The 25,073-nt window shown below is 40.9% G+C and overlaps 3 protein-coding genes across 15 annotated transcripts in view; 2 read left to right on the plus strand and 1 right to left on the minus strand.

Moving 5' to 3' along the window:
• Window positions 1-233: 233 nt before the first annotated feature.
• Window positions 234-15,281, minus strand: LOC119018973. Of its 13 annotated transcripts, XR_005074910.1 has the most exons (6): window positions 15,120-15,281; window positions 13,501-13,812; window positions 13,037-13,198; window positions 12,189-12,248; window positions 3,611-3,776; window positions 1,634-1,898 (listed from the first exon to the last, which is right to left on the minus strand). XR_005074910.1 is itself a non-coding variant. In XM_037097080.1 (5 exons), the coding sequence occupies exons 2-5, from the start codon at window positions 13,768-13,770 to the stop codon at window positions 961-963; spliced, it is 810 nt and encodes a 269-aa protein (XP_036952975.1). In that variant the 5' UTR covers window positions 13,771-13,812; window positions 15,120-15,281; the 3' UTR covers window positions 234-960. The 13 variants fall into 13 exon arrangements, 3 of the variants coding, with proteins under 3 accessions (XP_036952975.1, XP_036952976.1, XP_036952977.1); XM_037097080.1 differs by lacking the exons at window positions 1,634-1,898; window positions 3,611-3,776 and adding an exon at window positions 234-1,278; XM_037097081.1 differs by lacking the exon at window positions 3,611-3,776.
• Window positions 15,282-15,649: 368 nt separating this feature from the next.
• si:dkey-193c22.1 (uncharacterized protein LOC567837 homolog) lies at window positions 15,650-19,563 on the plus strand. The gene is made up of 9 exons (XM_037099519.1): window positions 15,650-15,804; window positions 16,728-16,755; window positions 16,841-16,990; window positions 17,082-17,202; window positions 17,392-17,604; window positions 17,809-17,892; window positions 18,266-18,407; window positions 18,573-18,735; window positions 18,845-19,563. Coding segments are annotated over exons 2-9 (1,110 nt in total). The 5' UTR covers window positions 15,650-15,804; window positions 16,728-16,753; the 3' UTR covers window positions 19,080-19,563.
• Window positions 19,564-21,644: 2,081 nt separating this feature from the next.
• The window catches only part of cspg4b (chondroitin sulfate proteoglycan 4b), a 28,031-nt gene continuing 24,602 nt past the window's right edge, over window positions 21,645-25,073 (plus strand). Inside the window, exon 1 of the mRNA XM_037099019.1 lies at window positions 21,645-21,824. Coding sequence (XP_036954914.1) covers window positions 21,752-21,824 — 73 coding nt within the window. The 5' untranslated portion in view covers window positions 21,645-21,751. The remainder of the gene's footprint in view (window positions 21,825-25,073) is intronic.

Raw genomic sequence — 25,073 nt, forward strand, 5'->3', positions numbered from 1 at the left:
TGACAGTCCGAATGGACAGAACACATTTCAGATCGATCAGCAACAGTTGTTGTCTGGCGGTGGAGTTCTTAGATTTTAGTTGAAATCATTCATGTCACATGACTGATCAGCTGTTTATAATAGTAGTACATAGCCTTCCTTTCTGCGAACTTTCAAAAGTTTGCTTACAATGTGCTTGACATTTTATGGCTCAAGTTGTTCTGATATTTAAGACTCCCATCCATCACTACAGAGTCAAGAGATTTTAATTTCCCAATGGGTGTTTCGTGTAAAGGCCTCATCTGCGATCAATAACACAGCCAGGAGACTCTGAAGAGAATACTTTAGCCTCACAGAGACTTAATAAAAAATGTTTTTAAAAAAACAAACCAGTTGAATGCTTTCAACCGCTTAAAGTCAATCTCTGAAATACAGAAAGCAACTGAGAGAAAGTGGAGATTAAAACATGAAATTGTACAAGCCTGCATCATGAAACAACTGCTGGAATGACATTACAGACTGACTCACAGTCTGCATTGTTTATTGCAGGCAGCATGCTGTATAGTTGACAGGTGCAATGGCAGAGATACCATAACAATTTAAGTGTGGCCTGAGGCAAAGTATGCGTAAAGGCTGGTAAACCGTATGATTTGTGCTCAACAAGTGAACGTCACATGGAGCACATGTTTTTTTATGCAATTTCAGTCCTACTACTGAAAAAAAAAAACTCTCCCTAAAATTTATATTTTGCAGTGATGTGTACATTTTTGTTTCAGCAGCCAGTATAATTTAATGTTCTTTACAGTTTTAATAAAAGGTAGGAATATTATGACAGTGGAGTTGTCACATTATCCTCCTAACTTTTTTCTACAGTCTGCATTGCATCCTGGGACAGCAGCGACCACCGACAGGGCTCAAAAATCAAGCAATCCGTGTGAGTGTCCAGGTTTTTCTTAATGTGTAGCTGACTTCATTTTGATATTATTTAAGCGTGAATATGTTAAATGCTGAAAAAAAAAAAAGGAAAAAAAAAACGGCTACAGCTTCCAGGGTTGAACAATAGGGAGGAGTGAGCGTCGTGGGCTGACAGCTGAGCCGCTGAGCAAACTGGAGCGAGGAGGCGGGTGTATACACGTTACAGCTTAATGGGCGACAGGTGCGCAGGGAGGAGCAGGATCGGGTGATGTGCTGCCGAGGCGTGAACACACTGAGGGAGCCCGATGAGGCGTACTCTACTGTTCGGACGAACAGGAAATGATGCAGTACGTGCTGGTGGCCAAGGGTGACTTCATGACGACCCTACCAAAACAAAAAGAAACATGTCTCATCAAAGACTGATGTTTTAGTTTTGTTTGTTTGTTTGTTTTCCGAGATCCGACCACCGCCAAAGATTTATCTCGAAGGCCGTGCACACTGCAGTCATGTACTGTGCTGATAAAAGATGTATTTCAGGCCTACAGATATTTCTCTAAATATATATTTTTCTACTCCTTTAAAAAAAAATCATTATACATGACTCTGGTCTTCTACTTCGCTCAAACAGACTTCCCAGAACAAGCATATATTGACATCTAATTCAAAAATATATAATTATATATTAGATCTTCATTTCAATATTTGGAAGGAGTTCACAGATATTTTGTGAGACATAATGTATCGTCATCTCGTCATTAAAAGGTAATGTCGCTGTTTAATTGACACAAATATTAAGAAAAAAAAACACTTTGAATGTGAACATATCAGATTCACATGGAAAATATATAACAGTTGCATAGCAGGCCCTTCAGTTTTCAGCTCCTTCTTTGTGCATTGTGTTGTTGGATTTGGGAGTCTGGCACTGGCATCTTCTTCCTGTCATGTGTAATCCTGCGGGGGGTTTTCACTAAACGGATGTGAGATTCTCCTTCTTCTCCTGCGACCTTCGAAAAAGAAAAGGAAACTCTTGCAGTTTCAATTCTTTATTTACTGAAAATATCAAGAGGAGCCTCAGCTTTCATTGTCTCGTCCACTCCTTTGCTTCTCGAAGAGCCCTCTTGTTATACCTTTTTTCTTAACTGTGCTGACATTTGACACCAGTGCCACCCACCACCATGTCTGCTCTCAGTTTCCATCTCTCATCTGACAGGCTTTGGTCTTAAAATATACATTCACTGTCTGTGAAGGGGGTCGCTTTCTAGTTCTTTTAAAATGGACACTCGCTTATTAGCTGGAAAAGGCTTCATTCAGTGAACTAAGTTGACCGCAACTCTTCGTGGTGGATTTCCAAGAGCAGCAATGATACACTCAAGCCACATTTTAGGAAACACAGTCGACCACATCACCAAGCAGTGGAGGGCATCACCTCGGTGTTCACAGGCTCATGCTCATTATTCTATTAACAGAGTTAAACAGTAGATCGTTTTACATTTACTTTTAGGCCTTCAGCTGACTCACATCCAGAGCAATTTAAGATGACTGAGCAAGCAAGTGTGTTGCACAGGGGCACTTCAGCAGAACAACTCGCACTTTCGTACATAAATGAGACTCAGCTTGTCAGGCTCAGCTCCACCTGGTCAGACCAAGGTTAATATAGTTGCTAGGTGTGGAAAAAAAAACATTTTACTTAAAGGCTGAATTTGTAAGAACCTTGATTTTCTTTTCATTCTCATCGCAACTCGTCAAATACTGACTATTTGGGATCGCAGGTCAGGACGTCCGACATACAAAAGCATCTCTGACAAGTTGGGAATTAGACTTGGAAATCTAATTTCTAACAAACTGGACCTTTAAACAAAATGGAACTAATTGTGTACTTAAAACATGACTAACATACAGGAAATGCCTTTTTTGATTTTGTCAATTTGGTGACACTTGTGAACGCAACTAGCCGTAGGAGGCAAATGTTTACTGAGACTGGGATTTTTATATGACTGTGAGTCAGTCGCCTTCCTAAAGTGTTGTATTGTTGTCTGCATATCTTCCCCTTGACTCATTTCCACCGTATTATTATTTTGAATGATTAAAATTTAGACTGAAACTAAAAACGAAACTCAACACTAAATATTTAATCATAAACACAACACAAACATGAATGAGCAAACTAATTGAAAGTAAACTGAATTTAAAACAAATGCTACAAAAAGCAATAGAAATAAATAAGAGCTAATGAAAAACACAGAACTATAATAAGTCTGGGTCAGACTTAGCTGTCTGTGGTTTTATACCAGGGGGGTTGTGATGATTCAATGCAGGAGGAAGGCAGAAAAACATGCCGCACAGTCTTTCCTCCAATTGTTGCCATTTCTTGTAAATGGCTGATAAGCTTTAATTTTCTGAATTGACATTGTAATATAGTGAATCAAAGGAAAATGTGACTGTGATTGAAATGGTCATAAGTGGTAAACTTATGACCAGTCAGTGATAAGAATTTGCAAGTAGTAACTGCACCATTGTTTTAATGGGTCACAAGCCAAAAATGTTGGGAAGTCCAAGCAGTACTTCATAAGCTAGGTACTTTTATCTTTTAGCCGAATGTTTCCTTCTAAATTCTGATTCAATGGAATTCAGGACAGAAGGTGAGGCAGTTCAAGAGAGACAAAGTGAGTCCTATGGATATAGCAGATTTTAGTCATCGGGAACGAAGGTGTTGTACCGGACTAACGTGGTGAAGAGAGAGGTTTCAGGTATGGGCTGGTTGGCAGGGCTCATCTGTAGGAATAACCTTCCAAGTTGGGATATTTGGAAGAAAGATCCTTCGTATCGAAGCTGATCAAGATAAGGATGCCTCCACATCCAACTAGAAGGAGACTCAGAGCACACTAGAGAGAAATTGCAGTGGGTTCCAAAATAAAAGTAAGTTAAAAATAAAATGTACATGTAAAAAAGTATTAAATAACTAAACATATAATATGTAATATATATTACCATATAAATTCAAGAATGTACAACACTTACAACCACAAACACCCTCCAAAAGACATCAACAAACCACACAAACATTCAAACCAAGCCTGAGAAAACCAGGAAAAAGAGTTTATTTTTTGAATGTGGGCACAGTTGCGACAGATCGGAGGTAATCAGGAAACAGGACAAATGTAGACAGTTTAATTCTCTGGAAATGAGGCGGTCACTTCTTGTTGGCCTTTTCATAACCTTTCTCAACATGCCATGAGACACTGCAGTGATCCCCGCGTCTCTAATAATAAACAACGCAGTGTTTCTTTATCAGTATCTGCTCACGAGGCAGTTTTATGTTGCAATATCAATGACCTTGACATGCTCGCTGAGGTAATGGGAAAAAATTCACTCTTTGGAACAGTTGGTATCATTTCAGCTCAGTGCTGATACTTCACGGGGGGAAAGTAGATTGAGTTCTACGAAGGTGAAACTTCCTCGGCTGAGCAGACTATGACATTTTCAGCACAGGGCCTTTTGTGAAGTTCATGCTCTCACTTTGTTCCTGCTCATACTGTACTGAGAGTCTGCATCCCTTACATCACTAACAGGACAAACATTCTGAAAAACTGTGATTGGATAATAAAAAAAAATTCCCATGTGTGGATACACGTGAATGGTTTTTATCATATGGTGTTATATGTCAGTGCGTGCTCATGTTATTCTCCTAACTGCCCGAACAGAACAGTGAGCCGGCTGAAACGCTGATCGTAACAGTTTGAAGCAATCTCCCTGCAAAAGACTCAAATATTTAAGGCAGCAGAGGAGGAACACTGTGTTCAGTGTGACGTGGCTAAAAGATTATGAAAATGCACAATGATTCTCAATGCTTGGCCTTGTGCGAGTGTGTTCCTATCCTGGGATAAAAAAAATTCCAAAGTGGTGAGAAAACGCTCAGTGCTGCAATGAGTTTACATATGCCGGATTAAATAGTTACCTGTGTTTTTAAAAAGGTTTTGCAATGTTCTTATGCAGGATCGGGTTGGACGTTAATCTCCATCCTCAAGTCTAAAATCCTGTATTTAATTTCTAAATTAAAACATTGAACGCATGTATGTTTTGTGAAGGAGCCCCTTGTGATCCTCGGATGAGGTAAGAGTGTTGAGTAAGCGCTCGCGCATTCAACGTACACGTAATAATGGACTGTACAAACATTTAGTGAGGCACTCATGCACGTGAGATGGAGTCTCTCCTATTCTCCAAACTTCAATCAGATCTCCGCACCCACCTTCACACCTGCACCTCATCCACACACTAAATCACACCTTTCTCTCTCAACGACCGCACTCTAAACGCTAATCCTTTGCTGGATCGGGTATTGTGCGACCGTATTGTTCTCGCTCGGCTTCGACTTATTCATGATCTCTGCCTATTTTCGAATGTTGCCTGTCGATCAACAAGTAAATCTTGTTTTGACCTAATCCGGGACCTGTACGAGTCCAACACACATCCGTTCGTCCAACCTGACAACTGCAGTCACACAAGGGGTCATGAGGGCGGTTATCAACCTGACGAATCAATCCAGATTTTTCCCAGTGGAGCCTTGCGAAATGCGCAAATGCTTAATGTTCAAGCAAATGTCTTATGTGCTACCAACACTGTCAGGTCTCTCTTATATTTTGATATTGAGTGGAAAAAAAAGTTTATCCTTAAAAGTGAAACTTGAGTTGGAGAAACAGAAGTATAAAAAGATGGTCATTCAGTGATGGTAATTACATCCAGGCCCAGGAAACTATTTACTTCCCATGAGTGGGAGATTATACAATAATGGAAGAATTCAGACTTGTAAAAGAAGAAACAAAAAGCATTGTTCTTTGTGCATTATGTGGCATTAAGGCATTGGGGGTTGTTGGTCACCAGGATGAGCCCCCCTCCTTCCATGAAGATCCGGGAGTCTGACCTAACTAGTAATCGCCGCAGGTCATGTGCAAAAGCGGGTGTGGTCAACAATACTTCACAAGATAACTGCATTAAAGCCAGTGTGGCATCAAAGGGTCCGCCTGTGCCGTACGATTATTTCTACATGAGCTCCACAGGAGTGACCTTTTAATTATCCAGGCCACTGCGAAATGTGCAGCTTAACTATGTGCCCATGCAGGTAATGGCCAAACAATGAGCAGCCTCTTTTGTCAGCCTACTTTGTCTTGTGACAAAGGGGAAAGTTTGGTGTTACAGCGGCTATCGCCAACTTGGCAGAACCAACAAAAGGAGAAGGCCAAAGCTCCTCTGTGAACACTCCAGCTCCCCTGATACATCTCGCGATCTGTGCTCAATGGGATCGTCTGCGCAACCCAGTGTCAATAATCTGTTTATAGATAATGACTTTACATTTTTAAAATCAGGTGCAGTGTACACCGAAGCCTAATTATGCACATGGACGATATGTCAATACTTCCCATTAACTCATGTCGAGAAGGGCTATATGTGGATTCACATGTTTTCCACACAAGGGTTACACGTGTTACCTGCATGCTAAACTGGCCTTTGACGTACGAACTGCGCGGACTCTAAAGTCAGGTTTATTTTTACACAGATCGACCGGTCTGATCTATGTGTTGATCTGTATAACCCGGGTTACCTGAGGTTAGGTGTGCAGCATAAGGTACCATGACCGTGTGGCCCAATTACAAATGAACCTCTTGGACCAGAACACCTCAACAACTACAGGGACTGTGCTCACCTCATCAGTGAAGCTGCGAGTCAATCTGAACCTGGTGAATCCAGAGAGGCTGCTAAATTTAAATTAGTGTTAAATTTGGGTTTGAGTGAAAGAGACAGGGCATACTGTATAACAAGGGCCTCTAATGGGATGGAGGGTGAGGAGTACACTAACTAATGAGCTGAAAGCAAGTATTCAAATGTTGGTTTTTCCAATTTCTCCCGTGCAAAGATCCGAAGCAAGTTTAGTTTAGTTGTACTACAGTAATTTAGTTTTTACCCTCTCTCTCTCTCTCTCTCTCTCTCTCTCTCTCTCTCTCCACTGGGCGACTCTCATGCGCCTAAATGTCAGCATGCCTGAGGCAGAGCTCAGTGTCTGACGGGTCGGCGCTGTCTCTCATTGTTAGCCTTTTACAGATATCGCTCCGTGACGACGTAGATCAAAGAGAACAGTGCTGGAGTCATTAACTTGCTGACCCTGTACACTTCCACCGAGGCTTTAGTTCCCATGGAGTTCTGCAAGGAATCTGTGGTCCGCCGGACAAATGAAGGGTCCAGTTTGAAATACTCCTGTGCGAGGCAGTTTGAAGGCCAAGCCGGCATAGTTTGGTGAAACTAACACCAGTATTTATGCTGGAATTATACACTGACGTTTTTGTGTAAAAGAAGGAAAAAAAAAATCTATAAAATACATTAGCGTACCTCAACTCCAAAACAATGTTTATCCACAGTATTTGATACTTGTACAAGCTGTGGAAAGAATCTAAGCCGTGGACGCTGCACGCAAGGAGCTGAAAAGCAAACAAAAGGTGCCGAATTAAAACATACCAAGCTGCTGCGACCCAGCAATGTGAGAGCGTCACTTTGGAATTATTATTGTTTTTTTGCCTTTTAAACAAGAAAAATTCAGCTGGAAAAATTGGTGAGGGTTTCTGGGAATCGAGGACTTAAAGCAGGGGGCTGGAGCCAATGGCAGCAGGCGCCGAGGGAGAGGCGGGGACACGCCGGACAGATCACCAATCTTTAATTTGGATAGAACACATCTCTCCGTCTCCGAACGTCTGTTGCAGCTGGAGGACGTGTCAACGTCAAAGACAAAGCCAAATCCTTCTTGCCATGAGAATGACTGGATTAACCTGCCAAGATGAGCCCGGGGCAGAAATGTGCTGCTGGGTCCTCATCTACTTCTTTGTACTCGAACATTTAGAATATTCTGTGAATGTTGTTACGCTACCTTACCTCTGATTTTGCTGTGATGTCATCTGAGCACACATCGCTGTTACATTGGAATATGCAACATGAACTAGATTTTGATAAAGATTCTCTTGCAAAACTGATCCTCAAGATAATAAAGTTTTTTTCCCACCTTAAAGCCCCTCAGGTGAGATTTGACAGATGGAGTTCACAGCTGCATGATTTACCCCTCAGCAGCTTCGGCGCTAAGCTTCTTTGGTACATTTCATATAATAACTGTAAATCGCAGGTTAAATGTAAATATAACCCTAAAACAGACTAATTGTGCGTTTGTGCGGTGTGAGAATAATCAGAAGAATAATTCGAATAATCAAAGGAAATTCATGCAAATGCCACATTTATGTCGGAACAACCAGCTAGGAAAGCGACACTCTAGTTCTGGCGATTGAGTTTCATGACTGAATAAACTGAATCTGGTGACAGTGACAGCTCAATGTCTTACATACTTACTGTGTTTATATTTGCAGGACCCTCTAGGTTGCACTTTTCTGGGGACCATTTCTCCCTCTGAGGACAGCCTGTTTGCTCAGTTATGGAAAAATACTCATGAATTTAAACTGAGTTTGTATTATTACCAAATCATTAGTACTGTATATATGACCTTTCTGTGTTTGAATTCATTATCCAAAACCACACAGAGCACTTTTAATGTTTGGTTGTAAATTAAAACATTTAGTTTATGTGCAAGTTGTAATATTGTTTTAGGTTGTAACATTCAGTTGCCGTCCATGTGGAGTGACCTAGATGAGCTACAGAACGAAATGTATTAGCGTTGACCCTGAAATCAAGTCAGGTAAAGCAATGTTTTAGTGGTTTTAGGGGATGTAACAGTGCAGCAACAAGTCAGGGACAACATGGTTTTGCAATATAAAGCTCTAAATGTCAAAAAGCATCAACACGTTCAAAACCAGAGGCAATCAAAGAGGGGCTTCAAAGCGTGCTGGCCTTCTTCTTCTGCAATCGACATGTTGTTTAAATGCTCAGAGCAATAAAACACAACACATCTTTGTTACGAAGCGTTCATGTTGTTCCCACATTACGACTTGAAGCGTTGAAGTGGGAACTATTCTTCCCAACACACGAAATAAGGCTATACGAGGAGCATGTGGATGCAGGTTGTGATGGCTCGCGCGCAGCCACGGTAAAGTTTGATGTAGGCCAGTGCGATCTAAAACATCAACGGTGTCCTCCGTAAGACTCGAGAGAACACAATGTTATGCAGCTGCGAGGCATGTTGCAGTTTGAGACAGGAGCACAGCCGCGATCTTCGACACGTAACACACACAGCTGATCCGTCAGGGTGTCAGTCTATTTATAAGCAGTCACCGCGGATTTGATCCTCCTGAGACCCAGAAGAGAAAAGGTTTTGATATTCAGAAATTTTTTTCCGACAGTTTAAGTATTGCTGTTGAGAGAAAAACAAAATGAAAAAAAGTCCCTTGTAGTGGTCATTGGGTCTTGTCTTGCAAAATTGAACGCTGTAATAATATTTATTTTCCTGTGAACATCAGGTCAAAGCTGGTCATTCGGTCGCACAAATTGACTCCACCCATGTTTTTGCTGTACTCAGTCAGGACAGCAGGTCTAAGCGCAGTAACATGGCGCTTCTCTTTCGATGGCCATCTCATGCAGCTGTCCCATGGACACTGGAGGCTATCAGAAGTGCCTTATATCCCCACCACTTCGTCACGGCAGCCTCTGATGGTTTTCTGACAACCGTTTCGGATGCATCTCTTCCTTGTTTTTGTAGCTTGGTGTCATCTGACACCTTGATTCTATTTTTCATAATGGTCCCTCTTCCCTTCAACATATCCAGTAATATGACAGAGGTGAAATACCTGTCAAAGTACAGGTGTGCTCCTCTTGGAAAAGATAGTGCCATCCAGGCGACTGCATTCCTGCCAATTCCCAGCCTCTGGTCAGTGAACCTATTCCGGCCCCTTGTAAACTTCAAAATCCAGAACCAGACCACTGGGACTGGCAAGCGGAAATGCTTTCACTCCTGTGGGATTTGGTTTCCCTGGCACGGATTGTCATACAAGACACCGGCCTGTGAAGGGAATCATCTGCTCATCTACACAAGCCGTCCCCGGCCTCGGCAGATTGAGGCAGCTTTGTGGCGCTCAGTTTTACAGAGCATCACTTTTTTTCTCCTCATAAGAACCATCAAGATCATTTTGAGTTTGATGGACTGCCTAATTCTGAAAAATCTGTCTCAACTCACTGAACTGACTACAACTGGGACCCTCATCTTCGCCGCCAATTATATCCAGATCCAAGGGTATAGGAGACATACATTGATATGCCAAAGGAGATTTTCAGCTCCTCTGAAGTGTTTTTAAAGCCAGAGATGAGCACCTCCTGCTGGTGTGTGTTCTTTATTGTGATGTTTTCAAAAACCCAGTAGTCTGTGTACTGTCTGAAGAAATCAGTAGGCTCCCAGTCTTGGTGGCTGAGGCCGTAGCTTACACAATGCTTCTTATCCGTAATAGTGGACGGTGGGTTTCATCACTTGGGTGGCTCCTTGAAAACTGATGAGTCCTCCTCCACGTCATCTCCTGACAGCTCTGAGTCTGACTCTCCTTCACCAATTCTGAGTAAAACTTTTTCTGCCTCACTCAACCCTCAGTACAGAAACTGGTTAAAAATAGGAGTTAGCAAGTCCTGCTGTCCCCAGCAAAGGACACTGCATAAATTGATGTTAAAGCTCTCACATCGAGGAAACAAGTTGATTTTTAGCAACAGAAGCATCATATCTGCAAAACAAACGGCCACTTTCCATTTTGAAAAAGAACGTCCATGTGCGCCGTTTGCCACATCCCCACAAGTGTGATGCCACTAGAAAGCCTCTAGACAGGACAGTAGGACTCCAAAAGATTGCATGAATGTCTCCCACAGAGGATAAAAAACAAATTTGGTCAGCAGTCTGAGTTTCTTCTATAGTAGAAATTGTTATCAATAATATATATATATATATATATATATATATATATATATATATATATATGTGTGTGTGTATATATATATATATATATATTAAAGTTAATGAATCAACAGATAACAAGGGTTTCAAGGGAAGCAGACCATCACATCCCATAATGTGATGATAGTGGGTTCGGAGTGTTAACTCTTAATCAAGTCAAGATATTGGCTTTACTCTCCATGATTAAAGTCAGAAACTGTGCGGGCAGAGGGGGGATGTCTTCATGTCATTATGACACGCAGTATTAGCTGCTAAGTAAGCTGTTAGGTAACATACCCCCGAGCATACATGTGTGTGTCTTTTTTGTTTTTTTTTTAAACATGCACTGCTCTGTAAGGTGATCAGTCCTGTCAGGTTTTGAATTATCGAGAGTTTTTCAGGGGACTGCATGTTGGAGGGAAGCTCGTACGTTCTGTTGATTCAGTCAGTGCTGGAAAGAGACATGACGCACTGAAACTTGACTCCTTGCTCTCTGCAAAGAGCGCGAACTATATAAAGACCAATCTGTTGCAGCAAGGTACCTCTGAACCCCTTCAACCTGTTCACGCGGACACACGTGCACACTTGCTTTTAATTTATTTGCATTCTCAGTTTCCCCATCAACTACCTTATCTCGCCAAACCTCTCCACTCCTTTTTTTCTCCAAAGAATGCACACTTGAGCATCCTCACACGGCTTGTTAACATTCACCCTGTGCATCTGACAAGAATGGCCGCTCTGTTTCTCTCCAATCAATCAGAGGGCCCCCCTGAAAAAAAAAACGCATCACCCTCTGAACGCCAACACCTCTGTCTTTCGCTGCTCCTCTGGCGTCTGCGGGACTCGGGTGTGATTCCGGGCACAGAGATACCGAGAAACCGGGCCTTGTGGTCAGTGCCAGTTTCCATGGTTCCCCTCCGTCAAAGGGAGGTTCTCTCTGGGCCTGGCGTGTTTGTGAAGCCCCCGTGAAAAGATGGCTCTGTGTCCTGAGATCCCGGGCCCACTGTGGGCAGAATTCCTCTGTGACTCCGACTGAGTTGGGGTTGTGCAGCACAGCGGATGGAAGGGAAAGCGGGGGGAGAAAACACAGAAGCAGCATGTTTGGGTGCTTGGCTCGGCGCCACGCATCACTTAGGGGCTCAGGGGACTGGGTCACAGCGGGGGGAAGTAAACAGGCCAGTGTGTGCACATTTTACACCAGCAAACACAGGATCAACTGCAGAGATACTGTAAAGGCACGAGCCAATATATATACAAACAATTTAAAAAATACGTGCATGTGATACTGTTCCTCCCACGATTTAGTTTCCATGTGTAATCTAAGGATCATCATCACTTTCGCAATTCAAAAAAGTCATATAAAGACGTGTATTTTTTGCAGTGTAGTTTACATATGACTCACCTTTTGGAAATCCTCTTGGTACTCCCTTAGCTTTGTTTGTACACACAGACTAGGAAGCTCCTGTTTAACGTGAAACAACCACAATGAGTCACCGAAGTCGTGGACGATAAACCATCTACAGACAGATTACACACATATCACAGAGATTCCTGAAAAATATTTGAAACATTTGGTTCCAGTGAAAACCTGCCTCTTCCTGCCCGAGAGTCTTTTATGGACCTCAATAAACCTGAAATACTTCAGACATCAACTTTTTTGTGGTGACTCTGCTACTTAAAGGAAGTAGGATATGTTTGAAGTTGTGTTTTTTTTTGTTTTTTTTTAATTGTTTTTAATTCCAACTTTTGAATAGCGGCGGATCAGAAAAGCTCAATTCTCCCCGAGCGATGATCTGATTTCAAAGGGACGGCTGGTACCACCAACCTTTCCAGTTCTATCCTCGCACAAACTCCTCTAATGGAGTGCTGGTTCTGTCACCTGGCGCAGTGACAAGCTGCTCACACATCGTTATTTTACGTGGGGGTGGGGGGATTATTTTCTTGAAATTCCGGATACTCAGTCTTCTTAAAGAACTCACCTTGAGGCGCTGAGTGTTTAAAGATTAGCTAAAAAATGCACCTTGGATTAATCCTGTCGTGGTACTGTGGAAACGTCTGACGGCTGCGCTGATAATGCGCCCAGACACGCGAGCTTGTGGGACAAATCTGTTGTGTTCATCTCATCATCATTCCTTTTCGACTGGCATTTCTCGTACATAGAATTGACGTGAGTTATCTATGATCACCTAGGAGAACATCTAGGAGAACAAAAAGGCGACTGTTGATCGATGACATCAGTCAGAATCTGACCTGATGTTTTGATATGGGATCCTCTGCAGCAGCTGGAGGGGATTCATCGTCTTGCTCAGTAGGACAGTCGTTTGCAGCCATGATAGCCCGAGGTTGGGCTTTTCCTGTCGAAGGACACGCACTGTGATGGCTCACTGGCGAGCTCTGATTTGATCTGAGAGCCTTTGAAAACAAATAATGTGATGACTGTGACATCCTGTCACTGATTTGTTCATTCTTCCTTAATACAGCCCTAAAGGCAGATGATGACCATCACATAAACGTATTGTTTCCAACTTTGCTATGAAACAAAATGACATTTGAAACTATTTCCACCCTAACAGATCCCTTTAGTCTCCTCTATGCCTACAAGGCGCACATGTGTACGTAGATTGTTATTATCTTAATACCACTATGCATGCAATAATTCCCTCAAGGATAATATCATTCTTAAACAGGTACGGGAAAATTCGGTGAATTCTCACCACAGCGTTTAAAACGGGCTGACTCCGCTCGTACTGCCAGAAGAAAGCCTGACTTTGCACTCGCTCAACGGCTCTGTTTCCACTGTGGCTTCTGAAAAAGCACCTGGGCCTCCCCACATCGCGGCAGATGGAGGAGCAACCGCACACCCACTCAGGGCTGCAGGCGCCGCTCTGTGGGGCCAAGCATAACAATAACCCTCGAGGCCGGTCAGCCCTCATGCGCTGCTCTGCTTTCAATGAATCTGCAATGCTGAATCCAAGGCTTTCCATGGTCACGGCCAACGAAACCTCTGTCCAGCACTGCAGTACACACTGTGAATTCACAGAGGATGATTAAGTGCTGGGTGGGCTTTAATAGACCACAAATGTGTGATAATTGGATATATACATGTGCGGTGATAAAACAATATCTGTATTGTATTAAATTACTCCAAACTGGAACCCTGGAGTGGTTTTTCAATTTTCTACACATCATAAATACTTCAGTACTGTATTTCATACAACAGCAGCGACTGCTTTTCATTCAGGTCGACACAGTGTGAGGATGACTTAAAAAAAAAACCCTTAAATAATCGGCCATTATTATATAATATACCTGTGAAATTTGATGGCTCGAACTTGCAGAAACATTGGAACAGTCCTTAAAGTTAATTCTGATTTTGAGCTGCAGTCTTGTTTGTTCTCATGTGAGGCGATCATTAGTGTTTTATATTCACATCTGTTTGTCTCGTGTTTAGTCTCTTTTATTAGCGTAGATACCATCTGAATGAGTTACTGAAATCAAGTCAATCAATTGAACTACAATCCAAGAGTGACAGAGTGACAGAATTCTTCCTCCCTCTGCTGGACATGAGCTGGCAGTGCCGCTTTCTAAAAGCTCACTGACACATTATTCCTCAGCAGAAACAGTCAGACATTAATAATTTTGTCACACATACACAAATTGTAATCAATAAAAGTAATCTTAGTATACTCTAACACCAATTACACTTGATTATGTAAGGATTAAAAACAGTTTAAACATTCAGATTTACCAATAAAATGAGATGAAGAAGAGTGAAAAATGTAAAATAAGAATACAACATAAAAACACAACAGACTTATATTCGTGCAACATCAGTGCAGAATAGAATAACAATTAAAAATAGAAATGAGATTTAGGACAAATAAATTAAAAAAAAAAAAAAAAAACGATCAAAACTGAAATAGAAAATCATATACAGTGATATTAAAAGAGTTGACTGCTATTCCTGAGGCAAGCATACCAGGGTGTGAGTGTGTGTGTACCAAAAAGAATTTCAGATTATTCAGAATCTGAATAATATATATAATTGTAGAAACATTAAACATTCTAATTAGTACTTCACATGTACTCAATCCAGAATGATCAATTTGAATTAGACGGTTAAAACAGTGATGATACTTTTGATTATCACACTCTGACAATAACTTTCGGCTTGACACATGACTCAGTATGAGTCTAATTGTCTAATTGTAAACAAGACAAAAAAGACTTAAAATCCGAGCATAAATATAATTTGGCAGCTACTTCAGTTCCACCTGGCTCGGCTTTAGTTAACTCTAGAAAAACTATAAAAACGTCAAACATCAAAACTCACCTACTAGTAGGTTTTGGGGAGGCTTCAACCACATCTCACGGCCTTTCCTAGAAGATGGCGTTTACTGAGTTCTCATGGATTTAAAGTTTCCAGTTTAAAAAAAATGGAAATGAAATGCGAGATCACCATCAAAAAGTCTGACAGGCAGTATTCCTGGTGTTTATGAAGGGGGATCATTGTTGAGTATGTATTTCCGGGGTATCAGAGCAGAGATAATAGCTGTCACAAGATAGAACTCTCTCTTTGCCTACTGATTAGGTCATGCGACGTCAACGCTCTATTTACATGGGCACCAGCGCTTGAAGCTAAATTAATGAATGTATAAGATGGCAATTATAAGTAGATCAGAATTTCATGTAATTATTAGCTAACAGCAACTCACCTGCTAGGAAGTACAACGCTCCTGAAAAACACGGGAAGCGCGGAGCTTTTTGTTTGTTTGTTTGTTTGTTTGTTCTGTTTTGTTTTGTTTTGTTTTGTTTACCAAAGCGGAAGTGAACGAGGATTTTCCTCCCGCTCTGCTGCATTTCTCTTTGTAAGTGTCAGGCACCGGCTTCTGGAGGACAGCTCTGTGGTCCACTGAGGTTATCCACAGCATCATCGACCTGACACAACCATTTTAAAATTAAGACATCAACTCGAGACACTGGCTTCGGCATGTAGAGCGTTTAATGATTACATCTGGGTATGTTCGCGTTGACTCCCCGTGCCTTCTCGACCTTTATCCTAGTTTTCTGACACAAATAGCAAGCAAGCTAAAGGAAAGCTCCACTGCTAGCTTAATGCTAACTAATCTTCAGCAGCTCTTATGTTTCCATGAAGTCTACAAATTGAAATATACCAGCCGTTTTGCGTCGCTACTTAACGTTATTTAACACCGACATTGTGAATGAAAAGTAGCTTGTAACAACAGATGTTTGTTTTATGGCATTGTCAGACGCACTGTAGCACAAAGAACACGCTAGCTAACATCTGTTCATGACGCACGTTACTGTTAGGAGCCCTTGTTTAAAGGCTAATCTGTGATATTTCGGTGGTATTCTTAAACCGAGCAGAGGTAGCACTGATGAAGCTTGAAGCCTTGCCATATCATGTATAAAAACCCACTAGATGGCGTCCTGGTACATGTAAAGTCTACAGAAAACTGTTACCTCTACCTTTTTCTAAGCCACCCTCCCTGAACTTGTCAATATTGTGATGTATAAACCACAAACTGATGCTCTGCAAGTACGAAGCTATCAATTAGGAAAACATTTGGGTTGCCATGTTGTGAAAAACCTTCTCTGGCTGGTAACTTAAGCCATTAATTGAGTAAAAGAAGTTTTTAATCAACAATCAAGCAGTTAGAAGTGTTAACTAATGAGTAGGGCTGGGCAGTATATAAGTGATATATGTAGTAATCATGATATGAGATTATATATTGACTTTGAGTAACATAATATGTCACAAATGTCATCTTTTCCTGGTTTTAAAGGCTGCATTAAAGTAAAGTGATGTATTCTTTAAGTATAGCATGGCATTTTCATTATCAGTTTACACCTAACCCGTGGTGTGTTTGATAACCAGTACCACAAGTGATAAGTGTCCTAAACCTCTTTATCTTTGCAGGTAAGACAGACCGACTGAGCTGCAACATGTAAGAGCCTCTCAAATACAACATTTGACCGGTGTCATATCTCCTGAAAGAGTAATGTCTTAATACTATCTTTTTACTTTTGAAGGTCTGCGTTGAAACATCACATGTCACTTCCTGTGACCGTGGGTGTCATGTTGGTGGGCCTCCCATACTCCATCTCTGTAGCTGCTCAGTGGCTTTATGGCTGGCCCAACAAGCCTGGATATAAGAAGTACATAGAAGCACTGAGACCAAGGTAACTTGGAAAATAATGTTGTTGTCATTCCTATCCTCATGCAGAAGTGCTGGTTATTAAATCCCTGTTTCGTGTTTGGTTTCTCCATCAGGCGAATATACTGTTTGACCAGAGCCGTACTGGAAACTCTCAAATATCTCCAGTATGGAAGACTTTACTTTCAGTGGAAGTCTTGGTATAAGAATGATGAAAACCGCAAGCATTATGAAAAGGTGTGTTAAGGATAAGTTTTTTAATTCATTTGTCTATGAATCTTCGTATGATAGCCACGAGACACATTCTTATATATCTGAAAATAAAATGGTCACACTGATATGTTTTTGTCTCTTTCACCATTCAGTGCAGTCCCTTGGAAATTTTCTTGTTAAAATTGACATTCTCGTCTGTCTGACCCTTAAAAGGGAATCACATTTGGCCGCCGAGGCAACAAGCTGGACTTGTACCACCCTCCGAATGCAGGCATGTCTAAAGATGCACCAGCACCACTGGTGGTTTTTATCTACGGTGGTGCGTGGGGCTCCGGGGAACGATCCACTTACTGTTTGCTGGCCAGGAAGATGGCCGAAGAACTGAGTGCAACGGTCATTTGTCCTGATTACTGTACCTATCCAAAGGTATTAGCTATAGGCATTCTGACTTAAGATTTGTAGCACATACTGTATGTAGAGCATAGATGTCTGGGAGACAGAAGTGCCTCTCAGAACTCCGTGAACTTTAGGTGAGAGTTAGACTGCAGTAACCCAAACTTCAGATAAGAAATGTAATCATAAGTGTGACTCTGGTATCTGAACTGACAGCTGGTTTCATCTGATCGCCAGGGGAACGTTTTAGCGATGGTCCAAGATATTGCTGATTGCTTGGTGTGGGCCCAAGAGAGTGGACCAAAGTTCAACTTTGACAAAGTAAGAAATATGAAGTGTTCTGTGGAAATTGAGGAAAACTTTTGGATAATAATGGCAAGATTTACAATTTGCTTTAAAACTCTATTTTTGAAAGGTTCCATGAAATCATGTAAAACCTAAATCCAGTCCAGTTTTGCTGAAAATTGTCTAAGCATATCTAAGCATACAGTCAAAAGTCATATTGTTAATAAATATCTGAACTTCTGTTTTAAGTTTGAGCAGCACTGACTGTTAAATCTGTTTTTATTTCATCAACAAATTAAAATACTTGTTCAGTTTTACTTTCAAGTATTTGACATGTTTTTTTTACATCGTTCTGTACCCGCATCCAAATTTACTGTGTTGTTGGCTTGTTGTTTTCTGTCTTTTATAGGACAACATTTTGTTAATCGGCCATTCAGCGGGTGCACATTTGTGTGCTCTGACCACACTGTTCCTCATTGATGTAAGAGATGAGCTTTTCATAGAGGGCAGGAAGCAGAGGGACGTCACACTGGCTTTGAGAGGAGTTATTGGTAACGATCTCTGTACAGTGTATTACCGAGTTTCAATCACAGTTGTCACCCATGTTTTACACTAAAGAAAACTTCTGAATTGTTGTCATGTTTTTATCGTATGACCTGATGGCAGCAAAGTTACATTTGAAACACTTTTGTTAATCGTCGGTATTCCGTGGACAGGTCTGAGTGGTGTGTACAACATCATGGACCATTATGAGCATGAGCAGATGCGAGCAGTCGAATACGTCTCCACCATGCACAAAGCTATGAACGGAGTGGAGAACTTCCCGTACTACTCACCGACACACATACTGAAGAATTTCAGCCAGGACAAACTGAGCAGGTGACAAAAAAATACAATGATATTGGATTAAACAACAATGATGTTTATGAAATCTTTTGAACATGAACATTTTTCACCCGCGGTCTTCTCTTGTTTTCTGTTCTGGCAGAGTTCCTCCGTTCGCTTTGCTCCACGGGACCAGCGACATTATTGTTCCTTTTGAATCTTCCATAAAGTTCTCAGAGCTCCTCATCTCGTTGTCCATTAAGGCATCGCTGTACATGTTACCCAGAGTCGACCACACTGAGATCGTCACCGACCTCATGACGTCAGACAGGCGCTTCTACCATCCCATTTACAGCTGCATCAAACAAGAGTACAGAAAACTTATGGGAACCTGCTGACGTCCCATCAGATCAGAAAAAAAACATCCATTCATCTCTATCTATTTACTGATTGTGCCATACACTTACTTTGTTTACAGTTTCCGCTCTAATACCTCAAAATCACTCACATTTAGCCTTGAGTTTAACTTCATGCTCTAAGTTCTTATTCCATGATAATGATTTATATTTTGCACACTTATGTGATTGTATTTTAGTAAATTCGTGAAATGCATCTGATTAATTCTTAATCGATAATCCAAAAAAACAACAGCTTTGCTTTTTGGACTCCAATATAAATGACATCTTTTTTTATGTGAAGTAAAATCAGTAAACATGAAGTGAAATCAGACTGAAGCAATAACAGTATTATATAAAACAAGTGAAAATTAAACAAAAATTAGCACACTAATGCAAACTACTGTCCAGGATTCATGACATGAAACTCTTTCTTGATTTATTCTAATTATTGACCAATTAAACTCTGCTGAAGGAATTGATCATATTTTTGCCTTTTGTCTTTATTGACTGACTACAGATCTCACATAGAGTTTTGTAGCATTTTATCCTTGTATTTTTATATGCAGGCAACAGAAAAATCATGAATTGTAAATTAGACATTAGACATTGTTTTTAGCACATACTTGTGCTACATATTACATACTACTATAGTAAATATATAGCATCAGTATGATAATAATCTGGTTGAAAACATTTAAAATACACAAGTACAGTGCACAGAATTTACTGAGGGAAACATGTAAGAGTTCCTGTGAAAACCTTTGGATACATCCAATATGAGCACATGAGCAAGAGAGTAGATCATCATTACAGGTATTTTAGTAACCAGTTAAAACGATGGATAATTAATACATATACATGTCAGCACTAAATTTGCAGTGCCCTGCTTGTTGCATGTCGTGCATGTATGTAATGTACATATGTCATCACTGGTTTTATGTGGCTTTCTTCTGTAAATCTTCAAGCTGCATGCCGTGTGACATATTGCTGTGTGTCCTGTGTTGTTCTGCTTTGTGGCCAGTTTTGTTCTGCTTGTTCTGTTTTTACTCTTTGCTTTGTTGTTTTTTTACGAAGCCTTTTCAACACCTTGGCCTGGAGACTACAGATGAAAGAGTAGCCTTTTGGCTGGTTCTGGCATTTTTACTTACGTATTACGACAGTTATCATAATACGTTTATTTACAGAAAGCACCTTCCAAGGACACACATCACAAAGTGCTTCGCCGTGTCCCCTCTTAGATAAACTAAATGACTCATTTTACATCATCAGTAAACGATGCAGCTGTGGCTACGGACTGCTGTAGGGATCAACTGTAACTTGCTGTTATAGTCATAATTTTCCTTTAACGATTAGAATGTGTTAGTGGTGTGAAGATTATACTAAACTTAATCTACAATGTTTTTTTCAAGTGGGCTGTACGATAACAATTAAATCCTTACTTTTTTTGTCAATACCACACTGGACTTTAAAGATACAGAATATAGGAATTGGCCACCTGTCAAATTAATAACATCAGTATTTCCTTATATAAATGGCTGGCATTAGACTGGATTACGTATGCATGTATGGTGCACACACACACACACACACACACACACACACAGGGACATGCAGTCTATTAGAGGCAGCAGCAGCAGACATGGCACTGTGATGCCCACTGCACTGGAAGAACTATCCGCCTGTGACAACAGCAAATAAAATCATAGAAAGAGACAGTCGTAGCTTCCTTGAGAGGTCTAAGGTGGAATTTCATTTTTCAGCTGCGGATGTACATCATATACATCCACCTGTCAATTTCGTACTCTAAACAAATGTGGGGTGACATATCACCAAAGTAAGCACTAATCGTAACAGCCAGCTAGGTAGTTAGCTCAGTTAGCTGTGCAGTTAGCAGCAGAGAGTGGGAGCTTGGAGCACCGGGGGAGTTTCTGTGTTTACACCACCATCACAGGAGATGCTACGGGGCTAGCTGCCTAGCATGCAACCTAAGCAGATAGCTCTGTAACACAATCAACACTATTATTTTATTCAAATTCTGCCCATAGTTTTAGTCCATTTTAGGATGTTTTAAGCAAAAATATATGCAGGTTGCACCTTTAAAGAGAACATTTGCACCATTTGTCTTGTTTTATTGCAAGTTAGGATAAATGCAGGCTCTGATTAAGCTTTCATCTATTTCTTTTTCTTTCTTTCTTTCTTTCTTTCTTTCTTTCTTTCTTTCTTACTGTCTGTCTCTCTTCTTGTGCTTTTTCTTACTTTTCCCCTTGTTCTCCCTGTATTAATTTGTTGTTTTTGTTGTTGTTGTTGTTGATGATGTTGATGTTCTTCTTCTTCTTCTTCTTCTTCTTCTTCTTCACGCTTTTATTTTGAAAACTTAGGCTAACACGCACTCTCACGCGCACGAGGCGGAGTTTATGGAGGACCCACAGCCCGGTGGTGGCGGTGGTGGAGCGTCACAGTCCGGTCGGTCTGTCTCTCTCTCTCTCTCTCTCTCTCTCTCTCTCTCTCTCTCGCTCTCTCTCTCTCTCTCGCCACTCGGGGGGGGGGGATTAGTTGGCGGTGGCTGTTGTGTTTGACGGTACCGAGGCGTGAAGAAGTGAGCACAGGTCTGTAAATATGTAACCGCTCAGTCGGCGAACATTGTAGTGTTTCCACCGGGAGAAAGAAGTAAGATGGACACCCAGAAGAAGTTGTGGCTCCGCGGTCTGCTCTGGTGGTCGCTGCTGCTCGAACTGTCGTCCGGAGGTAACAATCCAACTTCATGTTTCTCAATGAAACAAGTGACATATAGTCATAAAAAGAGATTCATGGCGCTTTGTATGACAGTTTGTTGATTATTTAATTTATCTGGTTAACTTTATCGAGTTTGTTGCAGTGTTTGTAGTTTACTGGGGAAACAACTGCACCCTGAATGCTACTTCTCAGGTTATAAATACCGCATTCGTTGGTCGTACAACGACATTACCATTTAGCTTTTATTACTGTCTGTGATTTCATTCACATGCAGACATACGTCTGTAATTCTGTAACAACATGAGTGTGTGTCCAAAGGAAGGCTCAGTTTAATTTCACAGAAGATTGTTATATATGTTGTCTGTACGAGCTGTTTTAGTTCTCAGGTCTTTAAATGCAGCACCTAGCAGTATTGTGAATGAGGACAGGCAGGTCCAGCAGCAACAGTCTTTTATTCTCCTTTTTTTCCCCTTAGCAAATATTGTTGCTTTTTGTTTGTTTGTTTGTTTGTTTCAAATTAATAAGGCTAATAACGTGAATATTTACCTCATATAAATTGCTGGCATTAGACAGGATAATGTGTGCATGCACAGTGCACACTAACACACGCATGGACATGCAGTCTATTAGAGGCAGCAGTAGCAGACATGGCACTGTGATGCCCACTGCACTGGAAGAACTATCCGCCTGTGACAACAGCAAATAAAATCATAGAAAAGGGACAGTCGTCACTGCCTTGGGAGGTCTAAGGTGGAATTTTTTTCTCTTCTAGCTGCAGTTGGACATCATATATATCCGTGTGTGCATGCATTAGCCTCTCTGGTTGATTTGATCCTGGGCATGTGTCATCGTATTCAGCTTTCATCCATGCTTTGCCCCCGGGGATAATCAAGAATTATTTCACCATGACTCACCCTCACCATTGAAAATAGTTACAGTAGAGACATTTGTTTTACTTCAGTGCTCCCGTAGAAGCCTTCGCTGACAAATCCACGTCCTAGGCTGTGACACTGCATCAGCAACAGAGAGTCACGACAGTCACCCAATTTAAAAAAGAAACAAAAAAAAAGCAAAGAGGCACTTCAGTCGAGTTGCATCTCTGATTTTGATGTATAAACTGAGCACACAGGCAGTGACAAGCACTGGTCGTACCCCTCAAATTAACTGCGTTCGCTAAAAGGTCAGCAGCTTTGTTGTTGGGAAATCTCACCGAAAAATGTCCCTGATGTTCAGAAAACTGCCCCTGCAAACATGTAGATTACAGAACACCCTCCAGACGCCTCCTGTTTCTGCCTCCTGAGGCACACAGTCAGGTGTACACGGGTATGTTTATCAGCAGGCATTGTTTCCAGGCTCTTTCATTTACATACCCTCCCCCCAGAATTGGCCATGCTTCAGCATGTGAAAAGCTGAAACTAGTCACATTTTTCTTCCAAACACTTAATTGACCTAGTTGGCATCTTTTTTGACAGCTCTTGGACGAATCCAGCTCCCTACAGGGCAGTGAACTGTGTGGGAGACCCTTTGGTTTAAACCCAACATGACATTTAATAATGACGTCATCGTGACAACACTAAAACACAATTGAGCTTGCATGTCCATCGTTGTGAATTTAAGGGAAAAATGTCATTTCGTTCCTCTTGGCCAGTTGTAGGGAATGCAACCCCCCCCTCCCCGTTATGTACACAGAGCCAGTCAGATGAATGAACATGTCGTATAAATGAGAAATAAAGTCAGTCTGACTCAGAGCCACAGCGAAGATAGGTAATGCTGGATGCTGCGTGTGTCTGTGGTTCAGTATATTTGTTTATTTCCGGCTGTATTTAACGGCACATTACACCTGACTGGTCAGTTAATGACAGTGAATTTAATTTAATCAAACAATAGGAATTATCTTTTGGCTGTGTGCACAAATATGCATGAGAGCTGACTGCAGCAGGGAACATTAGATGGGATCAACCATTTGAGGTTCACTGAAAAACTATGCGCAGCTACTGAGATGCTTTTATTTGTGACAAATAAATGAATGCATCTTGGTCAAACATCATGCACACTTTGTTTTACAGCTATGACTTTGGTAAAATATTTAGTTATTAATAATTGAAGAACTGAGGATTTGAGCTCTATGAGTCAATTATTCATTTACAGTCACTTGTCAAACAAAACATTCAGCAGTTCGAGCTTCTTTATTCTGAGAGTGTGCTGCATTTTCTTCTTCTGTGATAGTAAAGTAAATAACTGTTGGTTAAACAAAACAAGACATTAGAAGATATCTCGTTAAGATTTAGGAAACTGATTTTTCACCATTTTCTGGCATTTTAATGCAAACAATTAATCGGCGAAACGAGAAAATGATAAACTAACAGTTTATATTGAGGAAAAGAAAATATGACATCTGTATACAAAATCATTTTGTAAATAAATCTAAGGAGTGAAGATTGTCAAACAGCCAGCTGCAATTCTGTACTTTACCATAAAATGATGAATTTGAGTTTTTTATATATGGATGATGCTCTAAGACTGATTGGCTGTTTACATTCAAGACAAGTTGATTTATAGAGCACAGGCCAAGACTCAGTCTGCTTAAAAAGTAATTGCTATACATGAAAAAAACTGAATACAAAAGAATAAAATACATAAATACATATAAGATAGGAAAACATATAAAAACATGTAAGATAAAACATATATATTCTACGCATACGTATATATATTATTTTGAAGTATAAGTGCATAAAATGTTTTAACTGTTTCTTTTATTTTAGTGTTGATGTTATCATAAGATGCACTATTTTTGATGCGGGTGATATTTGTTCAGCTCCTGTTGATTGTTGTATATTGATTTGCCTGAGGCGTTCATTTACATGCTTTACTGGTTTAACCGTGTTAATTTATGCTGCGCAGCCCATACCAATTGGATTCAGTCAAGCTAACTACCTATTAGTGCACTAACCCTTTTGAGAGTAAGAGCAATGCATTAGCTCACATTAACTGAATCTATATTCCCCAGTTCATCACTTTGGCCCATTAACAGTCCTCCATTTTTTTTGCCCTCAGCCATGAACGATAGATTTATCCGACATGCTTCTTTGCAGAGGCGAAGATGCCTGTTAACCTTTTGACGTAGCGTGGGACTCATTAGAAGCTGAGCTGGTGGTGCCTGGGCACAGTGGCTTTAGATGAGAAAGCTTCAGAGCACGTTAGCCCAGATTACAGGGTGATGTGAGATGGCTGGGAGGTGAGGTAGAAGAAACAGCTGGG

The sequence above is a fragment of the Acanthopagrus latus genome, chromosome 5 (genome assembly GCF_904848185.1).
Source record: "Acanthopagrus latus isolate v.2019 chromosome 5, fAcaLat1.1, whole genome shotgun sequence".
In the NCBI taxonomy this organism is placed as follows: Eukaryota; Metazoa; Chordata; class Actinopteri; order Spariformes; family Sparidae; genus Acanthopagrus; species Acanthopagrus latus.

What these genes read in the sequence shown, in the direction of transcription:
- LOC119018973 (XM_037097080.1), bottom strand. Translation starts at nt 13,770, where the DNA reads ATGGAAAGCCTTGGATTCAGCATTGCAGATTCATTGAAAGCAGAGCAG. An exon ending in AGCCCGTTTTAAACGCTGTG is followed by an intron (nt 13,199 to 13,500) that starts GTGAGAATTCAC and finishes TTGTTTTCAAAG; the next exon opens with GCTCTCAGATCAAATCAGAG. An exon ending in ATCCCATATCAAAACATCAG is followed by an intron (nt 12,249 to 13,036) that starts GTCAGATTCTGA and finishes CACGTTAAACAG; the next exon opens with GAGCTTCCTAGTCTGTGTGT.
- si:dkey-193c22.1 (XM_037099519.1), top strand. An exon ending in CAAAGTTCAACTTTGACAAA is followed by an intron (nt 17,893 to 18,265) that starts GTAAGAAATATG and finishes TGTCTTTTATAG; the next exon opens with GACAACATTTTGTTAATCGG. An exon ending in GGCTTTGAGAGGAGTTATTG is followed by an intron (nt 18,408 to 18,572) that starts GTAACGATCTCT and finishes TTCCGTGGACAG; the next exon opens with GTCTGAGTGGTGTGTACAAC.